The 12354-nt window shown below is 43.6% G+C and overlaps 1 protein-coding gene across 6 annotated transcripts in view; it reads right to left on the reverse strand.

Moving 5' to 3' along the window:
• Positions 1 to 12354, reverse strand: part of LOC139609369 (histone deacetylase 4-like) — a 63176-nt gene that overhangs the window by 9518 nt on the left and 41304 nt on the right. For all 6 annotated transcript variants that reach the window (XM_071463801.1, XM_071463802.1, XM_071463803.1 and 3 more), the window contains 7 exons: positions 6933 to 7061; positions 6694 to 6803; positions 5770 to 5904; positions 5467 to 5659; positions 3626 to 3849; positions 841 to 1065; positions 215 to 410 (listed from right to left, as the gene is read on the reverse strand). In XM_071463801.1, coding sequence (XP_071319902.1) covers positions 215 to 410; positions 841 to 1065; positions 3626 to 3849; positions 5467 to 5659; positions 5770 to 5904; positions 6694 to 6803; positions 6933 to 7061 — 1212 coding nt within the window. The remainder of the gene's footprint in view (positions 1 to 214; positions 411 to 840; positions 1066 to 3625; positions 3850 to 5466; positions 5660 to 5769; positions 5905 to 6693; positions 6804 to 6932; positions 7062 to 12354) is intronic.

Below are 12354 nucleotides of genomic sequence, written 5' to 3' on the forward strand. Positions count from 1 at the left end.
CCATTAAACCATTTTCGGGCCAATTCACCTGCTTATTTCACTCTGAAGTCCTACGTGCATGAGGGAGGAAGTGAAACTCGGAGCCAAAATCTTCTCAAATGAATGCCTGAGGCAAACCGCAGGGAGGCTACCATCACTACTGGCAGCTAGACTCTGATTTAAGATGTTAAAGGGATACTCAGAAAGCTCAGAGATGGAGTGTGGCGATGCTGACCTGTGGTGAATCGAGGTTTGACGGGAGGATCAGGGGCAGGGACGCTGATTGGAAAAGAGGAAGCAGAGGCTGGAGATGACTGGGCCCTGGACAGGGGGCGGTGTCCCGGGAAGGAGATGGACAAGCCGGCAGCCTCCATGGAGGCCTGGTAGTTTCTCAGCTGGTGAATCCGCTGCTGCTCCAACAACAAAGCCTGCTGCTCACACACATGTACAAGAGTGAAAGTAAAAAATTAGACACAAGTAAAGAAGATGAAGTCTCCAGCTGCGATTCTCAAGTTGTTTTAATGCAAATATGTAAATGCATTAGAGGACTAAAGGGAGGAAAGTCACTTTGATATATTTTATATTGCAAGTACAACTTATGGCCAAAAGATGGCAGACAAAACAAGTTTCGATTTTCCCTCTGCATTTAATCACATGCATGCCATCAGACACAGAGCAACATTTTCACAGCCTAAATCACATTTGTGTCTGATTTTTTGGAGTTTCCACCTCTCCAGGACTTCCACCTGCACCACAGCAGTGCTGCGCAGAGATGGAATCAATCCTCTGAAACATCATATTGATTCTCTCAGCCTACGTTGTTTTATGTCTTTTTTTTCCCCTCTACTCTCCATCCTCTACCTGTCTGAAGAGCAGCTCCTGCTCCGCCTGCCTCTCCCGCTCCCGCTCCCTGTGCTGCTGCATGGCCTCTTCCTGCAGCTCCTGCGGGTCAAGGGGCTCCTGCTTGATGGTGACCCCCGGCGGCAGAGCTCCCCCGTCCTGGTGCTCTCTCAGCTCCTCCTCTGTCTCCTCGGGGTGGCTCTGGTGCTGACGCCCCACAGGTGACTCGCTGGGCTTGGCCATCATCTATGAGATACAGAGGAAGAAGAAGAGGAGGAGGAGGGAGAGGGAGGGGGGTGGTGATTCTCCCATATGAAATTTATTTCACAATCGAAAAGCAGGATGTGACAAATCCCCTCCGATGTGTGAGGCTACATTCAGACAAACAAGCTTGCTCTTCTCTGAATCAAATTCCTGGCAAATTTCTTCCTTTCTCTGGAGCATTCTTCTTTTAACAAGCTTAATTTGGATTACTCAGTCAGATTGGTGTCTTGCTCATTTCAAACCTATCCGTTTTAATTGAATGTGAGTGGCCGCTCTGCCGACTGTACTCCAGGGCAAAATGTGTCTCGTCGAACAGAGACATTCCACACTCCCCGTCGTGCCACTTTTCACCGCCTCATTCTGGGGCCTGCTGTTAACTGAGCAGTGACTCAATTGTCTATTCATTCACTGTCACTGACATGAACAATTCAAAGTGCCATTCAAGGCTGCAGAGGAGTCGCCTCCTTGTTTGTGAGTTTGTATTATGTGGAGATGAAGAGAATGAGTGTTAGCTGGAAGTCTCAGGAGTGGGCTATATCTACAGGTGTGTGTAGGAGGGGGTGTACGTGTGTGTGTGTGTGTTTCCCAGAGCTGCAAGCCTCTGGGTCCCCTGGCTCTGTGCCAGGGGACAGCATTGACGTCAGTGCATTTACCAGCTCTCATTCAGCCCCCCCCCCCACGCTCTAATGTTCTACTCTCTTTTTTTTGCCTCTAAACAAACTCCCCCCTCATTTTTCACCTCCTCCCTCCCACCTCCTCTTTGCTCCACTTTCCCTCAAACCTCCTCTTCGTCTGCTTCAGACTGATATATATCCACTTCCTCTCCAATCACAAATGCAGTGGGTTTCTGTTGATCCATCATAAAAGAAGTCTGAAATTTCTGACGAAGACAGATAATGTGAAAAGCTTCAAGCAAACTGATTCTTGATTATGTGATTAATCACTTGGTCGATAAAATGTCAGAAAATAATGAAAAAAATGCCCATAACAATTTATCAGAATGGCTTTTTTTGTCTGAGCAACAGTTCAAAACTCAGAAATATTCAGTTTATTATCAAATTCGACAAAGAAAATCAGCAAATCAAAACTGAACAAGTAAACGTTTGGTATGTGTGAAAGAAAATGACTGAGACGATTAATCTATAATCAAAATAGTTTCAGATCTTTGAATTGATCACATTTAAGGCTGCAGCTGGGAGAAAAGTGTAACCAATTATTATCACAATTCTTGTCTTCAAATTGTATATTTGATCCGAATGACAGGCCAAAACCGATACATTTGGATTTTGTGATGTACAAGACTGATCTGTTAGATTCATATCGACTGTGATGCTGTTGTTCAGCCAAATTATGCAAAATTTTGTTGCAACACAATCTCATTAACTGCTTTAAATAATATAATCAAAATATGTACAAATATCTCCAGATATATATAAGTTATGTGTAACAGCTACAGCCTGGTAGCTGTGGAATGATCCCAATGAGTCACAGCACCCAGCCAAGAAATCATCTGCCACATAATCACACATAAACCCCTGTAAAACTGCAACTTGTCGTTTTCTTAAACTTTAGCTTTTGCACAGGTTAAACAAACAGACACACCATGTTACCTCTGATTAACTCTAAAGACTGAAACAAAACTCAATGAGGACATTTTCATTTTAGCCAAAACTCCTGCAGAATCCATCTTTGTCCTGCCAGAGGCTGTTATAGAGATGTTTGTGTGAAAAGCTGCCACTCGAGAGCTCTGAAACATATGGAGGGACTGAGAGAGAGTGAGAGAGAGAGAGAGAAAGCGGGGAAGGTGGAGGAGGAGGAGAGGAAATCCCTTGTTTCATCCACCCACCTCTCCTCCAGCGACTACTCTGCTCGAATAGGTAAAACCATCCAGAGTAGCGGCTGCTCACTTCCTCCCTGACCATATTCGGCAAAGGCTTCCGCTCTGTTGCCATGGCTGCGTGCAGTTACCTCGCAGCCCGTGGCAACTGTCTCAGCCACAGTCACACAGAGACGTGGATGCAAACATTCTCACACACACACACACAAACAGACACACACTCCTATACATGTTAACCCATACCTGCCTCCGCCTACACGCAAACAAAAATACTACAGAAGGAGAAGCAGAGAGAGAAAGAGAGGGGCTGAATAAAATCAAGGACTTCACACACACACACACACACACACACACACACACACACACACACACACACACAGCTACAACACATTATTGGCTGTGTTACTGGCTGCCGCCTACACAAACAACTACACTACAGCTCCTGCAGGCCCGCTGTGGCTTACAGGCCTAATTAATTATTAGTTCAGATCTGTGGCCGCTTCTATCCAACTGCTTATGATATGTTATATAACAATACTGATAATAGCATGGACAACTTGATGGACAGAAAGCAGAAACTGGGGAGTTAAGGAAATAATGGAAATCGCAATTAAATGTTTGTTTAAAGACTGTGGAGGTAAGGATGGAAAAAAAGAGGGGAAATGAGCATAAGAAAAACTGAATCTCAATGTCCTCACTCCTCACCTTGTTGAGGTGGAGCTGCTGCTGCTGGAACTGCTGCTTGTGCTTCTCCAGGAACTGCTGGTGCTGCTGCTGGACCACCAGCTGCTGCAGGGCCAGGGCCTGGGCATGAGCCTGGGCGGCGCTCCCCTGGGGCAGCGGGGCCGACTGGGTCCTCCCCAGGGGCCGGTGCTGCCGCTGCAGCTTGGCCATGGATGCTGCCGGCGACATGGACAGGCCGCTCACGCCTGGGACACAAACAAGGAAGACTTTGGTTACATGAGGAGCAGAAACCCAAAACGACAGAGAAGATATCTGTCTGGTACTTTGTACTTTACAGTGACATGATCTGTTGTTCTTTGGTTGAATTTTGGCATTTCTAAGATGTTTTCATTAATTTTCCATTTTTACCATTTTCCTTTGGACTCGTGCTTTCGCTGCTGTATCATGTACGACGTACAGTATATACACTGCAGTGTTTGCCTCTGGAGAAGTCATCTTTCACCGGATCTGTTATGTTAAAGGTCTAATGACCATCTAACAACTTTCCTTCCTTCCTTCCTTCCTTGCAAGCTTAGTTTGAACTCCAGGACACCAACACCTGAAGAACTGCGGTATATTTGCACGAGGTATAGTCACAGGCACAACAACGACGTCACTTTCGGAAAAGCTATGGTGAACTATGGCAAATGTTTAAATGATGATGTGTCTCCAAGTACCAGAACCTTAAGCGGTACTATTTAGACTAGGTGTCATAATGATTCATAGTTGTGTGACTGCATGGTCTATTTTGGTGGCTGGTTTAGGGGAAATATGACAGCTTTTCCAGAACAGCCGCCATGTTTTTCCAGATTAAAAGTCCAAAGCAGAGAGGAAAGGTTTATGTTGTTCACGTCTGACTGAAGGGGAGCTGAGGAAAAGCTGCATTGATGAGACCTCGAGCTAAATTCCTAAAATATAAGATAAATATACGATACACACACATCAACACATGGATTCCTAATTTTACTCTTATGGGTGTTGGACCTAAGATCAGTTAGCAGATGTATTTGTGAACCAAATAAAAACTACCATCTGTGCTGCCATACTGTGATTCTTCTATTGTGATGATACCAGCCAGGAAAAGTGAACAGTGTGTTTGCAGCGTACCATCCGGATGAGAAAAGTAGGAAAACAGACCCGAGTCGCGCCTGGGAAATGATCTGAGAAGCTTGATTACTGTGCAAATATCGGAGAAAATGATTACCACAGTGTTTTCAAACCGCTTCCGAAAAAGCCTGCGGAGTTAGAATAAAGTAGGAGCTGAAAGTTTGTGGTACTTGGATATGGAGAGGTTTTTTATTCGATGGCTAAAAACATGACTTTTCCCTTGTCTGGACTGAGAAGTAATTTATTGCATCTGGGCTGTAAAAATTCACTCTATGCTCCTGGCCTGTGCGTGGGCCTGCACATGTCCTTGTCTGTACGTTTTTGTGTTCGGAGACACACGTACATGAGCCTGTATGTGCGTCACTGCCCATTCACTGCTAATGTCCTGCTGAAAATAGCAGCAATGTTGTAAGCCAGTGAATGAGCCGATGGGAAAGGGTGCACAATGCAGCCGTGTCACACTCTCTCGAGCATAAGCTGACATATGAAAGGAGCTCATTAGTTTGAGCTAATGAATGGACGCCTGTCAGTGTGAGGGGGCACACAGTGTACCACGGACACACATCTCTGTGAGTGTGGATGTGGTTTTCTTTTTGTCAGGGGCAAAACTGAATAATTTCACTTTTAGTCACAGTTACATTCGATTTGCTGACCACTGATAGAGAGACTTGCGTCACCATTTATCACCACTAACTTTAGTGAAACTTTACTCTCACCTGTCACCAGGGGGCTCTGTGCCGGGCTCTGCTCCATTAGCACCATGTGCTGGAGCAGCGGACTGTGTGCACCGTGTCCGCCTGTTCCCGCCCCCGCCTCAGTCAGGTAAGGCGACAGGTGGCCACCAGAGAGGAAGGGAGGGCTGAGGGAGAGGGCCGGCTGCAGGCCTCCATCCTGCTGGGCCGAGGTCACCTGGAAAGGAAAGATAGGAGGGCTGATTTTTAATAAACTGTCAGATGATACACCACAAATAAACAAAGTGTCAGTTAAATAGATGCACAGTCAATCAGTTTCCTTCTTACATTGGAAGCAGCAGTGGCTGTGGCAGTGGCGGGCAGCCCCAGGGTGATGTTGGGTAAGGATGGCGAAGTGTAGAGGGACAGCTGGTTAACAGAGCCCCGCTCAGCGCCGCTGCACAGCCTCTGGGCCAAAGATGCCTGGGAAGCACATTTAAATGTTGCATCTGTGTTTGCATCATGAAAAAACTAAAGCAGACGCTACAGCAGTACACCGTACATCCACGCATGGGGAAAAGACAACCAGCGGTTTAAATCATCACAGCCACAAGCTTCCTCAACACTACCAGAGTGCTCTTAATGGCTGCCACAAATAACATCCTGCCAGCTCCTCGGCTGATCACCTCCTCCGCTGACCCATCACCAGAGCATCCCTCACTCAGAGCCTTTGTAATGCTTCAGCCTGCTATGGTTGAAAAGCCAATAACTAGCACCTGTGGCCCAGAGTCCACACAAAAGAGCAAAGCTACTCTGGCAGCAAAAGGCTGCATAATTTATTTTAAGTTTTCTAGGTTATGTGCACATGTTGTAATGTATACTTCCGCAGTTATAATGTTGTGCCTATTATGGTTCATCTTATATGAAGCCTTTTAAACTCAGACTGTCTGATATATAAACTTTAAACACAGTGAAAGTTTCAAACAAAAAATAACAAATATTTAGTGCTCCCAAGTGATTTCATTTTTTGCAGGGAAGACATAAATCTTCAGCATCCTGGACTTCATTTGATGCTAAAACACTTGTCACTAGTTAAAGATAAAAGATGGCTTCTAGCTTCAGGGTTAGAGATGTACTGCAGAACTGCCTTTAATAAAATAACAAAGTCAAAAGTAAAAAATAATCTGTATAAATTGCACAAAATGCTTGAGTTTAGTAGTTCTGTGTGTGTGTGTGTGTGTGTGTGTGTGTGTGTGTGTGTGTGTGTGTTACCTCTGTGTTGTTGGAGACTGACACAGTGATGCCGTTTTCATTTGGGATGTTGTTGGAGCTGTTATTTGGGGAGCTAGGGCCTGAGCCGGGGGCGCTGCTACACGCAGAGTCTGAAACACACACAAACACATACACACAAATCAAATACACAGTCACAAGAAAATACAGCACGTTAAAAAAAACAAACAAAAAAACCAAACTTTGAACACCAGACGGCTGTGTGTTTGTACATCTCTTACCTGCCATGTCGAGTGAGCGTTTCTTGGCCGTGGTGATGGGGCTGTCTCGACGACGCAGCAGCGGACTGCTCCTCCGCTCGCTTACCTTCTGCTTCAGGCGGGAACGCAGCTTCAGGTTGGGCTCCGAGGCTGAAAGAAGGAGAGAGATGAACCAAAAATAACTGATTCATTCGTTCATACTCTGGTAGCCCAACTGCTACCTTGTAGAATCCAGCTCTAATCCCATGTCGTAAGATGAGCACAAATACCTTAATGAAGGACACAAGGTATAAAAAAATAGCTACACTGTGGTAATTCTTTCTTTCCCATCATTTATAGCACTGTTTATGCATCATTTGATCTATATATACGCATTGCCCGGTGTTTTTAAGTCTAAGAAGTCAGAGTAGAGAGTAAAGCCAATTTATTGTCATTTGTTGTTCCATCAACTTGTGTCTGATTATCTGTTGTGTCACTGGCTCTTGTTGTATCCTGGGAAAGGTCAAACACGGGTCTGTTTTGAGTTCACTCCTCTGGGCGGCACCTTGAACCGCAGTGTTTCATTAAAGCATTAAACTTCAACATCTTCATCCGTTTCTACGAATTCAAACTGGGCAATTTTTGTTCTTCTTGCCAACTCCAGCTCCAGACGCCAGCACCCCCTGTCAGCGTCTGTGATGCTAAACAGATAACTGGCGGCTGTGCAGCTTTGGACAGATCAATCAAAAGGGTGGGAGAGTTACCTGAGCTACAGTCTCACAGGCTTTCGGCTTAAACTGGGAGCCGTTCATTGATCTGTCATTCCTGCCTCCTATTCAGATGATTTCTTGCAGCTAAAAAGCAATTAGCTCTAATTTGGGAGCAATGTCTGATTGCCTAGAGGCCTTTTGGTCTTTTGTAATCGCTGTCACAGACTTGTGAATGGAGACAGGGCGAGGAAAACAGCATGTCACCTTGGCTTCGGCCACGATGGCTAATGCTCTGTTTACTCTGCCCTGCCAATCAGCAGTGTTAGATAATTTCACTATTCATTATCTAATTTTTAATCATCAAAGGGGAGCTAAATCCAAAAGTGGAACACAACTAACCGCGATTATTACACAACCAGATTAATCTGGTCCTCTGTCTCTTTTATTTGACTGAAGGTACAGGGACAAACACTGAAAATCCACTGTCCCCAGAGCAAACTCCTTTTAGGAAACAATTATCAAAAATGAACTCGTTCCCATTAAGTGTCAGGTAAAAATAAATGTGTGGAAATGAGTGAAGTGTGAATTATAAAGTGTGAAGGTACAAAGTGGGAGGGTGAGCTGAGTCCAGATGGAGGCAAACCAGTTTATGTTGATGGGAGTTTGTGGAGCCAATTTATTTCTAATTAGAATTTCTGAGGTTTCCTGTTCCTGGATCAGATTTTTAGATCTTTGGTAGCAATGAAAATTTAAGTATTCTGCAAAAGAAAAACTGCAAAGGCTTCAAAAATCTATTTCAGCAGGGTGTAACGGAAAATATCTCCCAAAAAAAAAAAAAAGCCAAAACAGATAAACTAAATATTTGGTCAATGGATATAAAATGTCAAGTATAAAAATGTGTAACTTTTGATTTAAAAAAAGAAACAGCACGTCGAATTTGCAGGAGCCAGAAAACAAAGATAAAAATCACAGCACTCCAGAACTAGCATAAGCTGAAGCTAATCTACTAACTCTTCCCAACCTACTTTCTGTTATTGGAAAATCAATTTTGATGCTCCAACATTTAATTACGTCTTTTATGCCACATAAACAAGACAGGAGCTAAATATAATCTCAATGGAGAAAAAGTAACTCAGATAAACACGTCCAGCTCCAAACACAGAGTATGGTATCTGCTGTTAGCTGACAGTTACTGCTTTATTCATCCTAAAAAAAAAAGAAACATTTCAAGCTTCAAGGTTTTCCAACTTACGCAGACGTAAAACACTTTTAGCTAAGTAGCCTTCAAACTTCAAAACCCTTTTTTCTCAGCTTCTTCACTGTTGTTGTAGTTACTGCCATCTGCTTCTGTGAAACGATGCTCTTGGATTTTAAAATAAAACACTGCTGCTTGAAAAGTTTGAGAAATCATCCCTTATTGACCATCCCTCCACTCGGTACATTGAATAAAAGCTGAGGCTACGTCCATGAAGGTGAGCCAGAGCCAAATGTCCTCTGTGGTTAAGCTTATTTTCAAGAATGACAAGAGACTCTTTTAATCTGATTTTGTTTAAATACTTCAAGGGAAAAGTTTAGTTACGCATTTTCTAGTCATGATCGAGCCTGAATATGACCATGATGATTTGAAATGATGTAACAAACCGTACAAAGCCACGGCACGTCATTTACAGCTTCAAAGACTCATGACAGGACTTGTTTTGTCAGAATTAGATCTGAGGACAGCGTCTGTTAGCCAGGAATACTAAACAAAAGCACTGCACGAGAAAAAAAAAAAAAAAGGACAGTAATTAGCCTGTTGAAGCAGTAATTAGGTTTCTGGTTCCTACAGAGTGAAAGCAAATTTCAAAAGGTGAATGATCCAGAATGACAGGATCTAAAATAAAGGTGTAGTCAAAGCCGAGTAGAATCAGCGGAGGAAAAGCAAATACCTGTAAAAAGAGGTTTTCTCTGCTCTTTGAGAAATGCAGCGGCAAAAATACACATTAACAATTACATTTAAAGAGATTGCGTGACAACTTGCATGACCACTGACATAGTTTATATTTGTGAATTATACATAGTGCTAAAAAGATACTGGTATTTTTTTTTTTACTTTTTCCTAAAAATTTAAAGCTTTTGTTATACATCTTAGGGAAGCATGAGAGTATACAAAAACAAATGATATCAATGCACAAATGGTGCATTGTTGCCCTGTTAAAATGGGCCTCAGAACAGAGGAGAAAGGCTGTGTATTCAGCGAGTGGCATCCTGTATTCAGACAGCAACATGGTGCTTTCTATTCATGGGCGAGCAGCGCAGTCTGGTTATCAACTGCACTGTACAGCACCAGTCTGCCTATGTGCCATTGTGTCCATGTGAAGGACGGGGTGCCCCAGTTAGGCCACAAAAACACGTTTGCTCATCAGTGAAAAGACAGGAACAGTATGCCTTGCTCAGCCCCTATCAAAGAGCACAGTGAACCACAGGGCCTCAAACTTTCCCACAACTTGAGAACATGCGTCACACAAGCCATACTGTATGTTTATGTGATGCTCTCTCACCCCTAAACTAGTAATGTATAAGAAGAATGCTGATGCTCAGGTTTTCAGGAAGTTATTGTCACACAACTTGTAATAAAAAGCATCATTAGACTTATAAGCAATATTCAGAAATAGCCATTTAATGTATTTATACTCAATTACGCAATTATGTCTATAAATGCAAAACAAGTATTTTTGACTGACATCTTTATTAAAACGTCATGAGTTTGTACGGCTGCACTGTAAACAAACACCGATTGCCCTTCTGTAGCTGTTACCACGGTTACCACGGTAACCACAGTCACCAGGGCTGAAATCTTTAGGATTCCCACTTTAAGACCTTTACATTATTGGTCATAAACAATTTGTAGCTTATTCTTTTGTGAACGAGAGTATCAGCTGCATTAAGTTTTCGAAATGTAAAAGGGGAGATGGCATATGCACAAAAGAGTGCTGTTGCTACCTTTGACCGTTGCTGGGAGCCCTGGGTGCCAGTCTTCTACTTTATGGCCAGGCGGTGATATAAAAGGGCCTCTAACCTCTCCCTAGCTGGCATTACCATAAGTAAACCCCGCAAAGCACGTCATCGCTGTGGGCAAATATCAGGGTGGCACAGGTCCCCTCCTCTCTCTGCAGCCGAGCACAATCCTCAGCCTTATAGAAATCAAGAGACGGGCTGACACTCCAGGGACGATCTTTTCACCCCCTGCCATCTTCCCGCCTTTTTTCTTTACTCGACGTGAGGCAGTTTTTTTTTTTAGGAGTGTGGCATCGCTGTGCCGTTTGCTGGATTAAGTTGAAACCCAGCCCTCACTTTCTGTGCTCTCATCTCCCATTTCTCCGCTTTTGAACACTCCCTCCATCCTTCACCGCAAATATTTTTCTTGACGAGGAAAAAAGTGTGTTGAGGTCTTTTAAATGTCAGTGATGCCACCAAAAGCTTCTCCACTAATCTTTCTCTCTCCATCTCCCTGCTCTTCTTCTTTCACCTCATCATCTCGCCTTGTCTTCACTCCTCTATTTCTCCTCCTTTCTCTCTCCCTCCCTCCCTTTTTCTTCTTCTTCTCCTTCTTCAGCTCTCCCAGGGTGGAATGTGGCTGTGTGGGCCAGTGTCAACTGTGGTCTATCTGCTGTCGTATCCAGCAGCCTGAAGGCTCAGAGTCAACAGGGCTGGAGCGCTGGCTGTAGCCGCCTGCCGCCGCACTAAGTGAATAATTGGACTGTAAGACGACCGCCGCTTCACGGCTACACCACCACACACACCACTCACACTTTACAGACACACACAAAGCTGCACACACACACACCTGACGAAAAGACACTGCAAACAGCTGGTTTTACTCTGTGAGGGCTTCTGTACTTTGAGCGCTGAAGCCTGAAAACGTTAGATTGTAAACCACGAGGAAACTATTTTTCCAGCGGTGCGCTCTGCAGAGTTTCAGCACTTGTAATGACTTTTGACAGGGTTTGTCACCCATTAAAAAGAAACGACTCTTTCTAAAAACCTCCTCTGTGTTCAAGTGCAGTCTTCTAATAATCTTTATTTCAATAGCTTTTCCAAAAACAAGTTTACAAAGCAAGAAGAACAAAGGACAATTAGGTTTATTATACATAATGAACCGCACATAATAACCAACAAGGAAGTTAAAGCAGAATTAACTAATTTAAACTACTAAGGATGCAGGTAATCGGTATAAGGTGGCCAAAATTGACAAAATATGCTTAAATTTCGTTGTGATTACCCTGCCGACTAGCTTTCTAGTATTGCAAATACTGAACGCAGATGGCTGAAAATGTTTTGTGAAATTTGGGTCAAAAACTACTCAAAAATCTACGTATGGCCTGCTGTTACAGCTGGACCAGAAACCGGCTGAATGAGCCAGCTGTGAGCTGAAAGAGGTCAATTAATTTCTTGGAAAGATGTCGAGAGTTGACAGATTTGTTATGTGAAATGTTTTGTGAAATTTAAATTCAATAAAAAAAATCCCCCCAAGAGTTTTGGCTTTCTGTTTGCAGTGTAAGCCCAGTTGGACCGGAGCCTATTTGCTTTATGCACAAAGACTAAAACCTATCAGCATTTAACACCAGTAAACTACTGCCTTGTTGTCTGCAAGGTTATGAGTGAGTACACAGAGGAGAGGTCTGATGGGTTTACTGTGTGTCTCATCACCATTACAGTGAGAAGAAATATTGCTGTTGTGAATTTCTTGACCCAGAGGTAGCACATAAATTGCA

This window comes from Trachinotus anak, unplaced genomic scaffold (assembly GCF_046630095.1).
Source record: "Trachinotus anak isolate AG129_WGS33_773 ecotype Australia unplaced genomic scaffold, CSIRO_AGI_Tana_v1 ptg000026l, whole genome shotgun sequence".
In the NCBI taxonomy this organism is placed as follows: domain Eukaryota; kingdom Metazoa; phylum Chordata; class Actinopteri; order Carangiformes; family Carangidae; genus Trachinotus; species Trachinotus anak.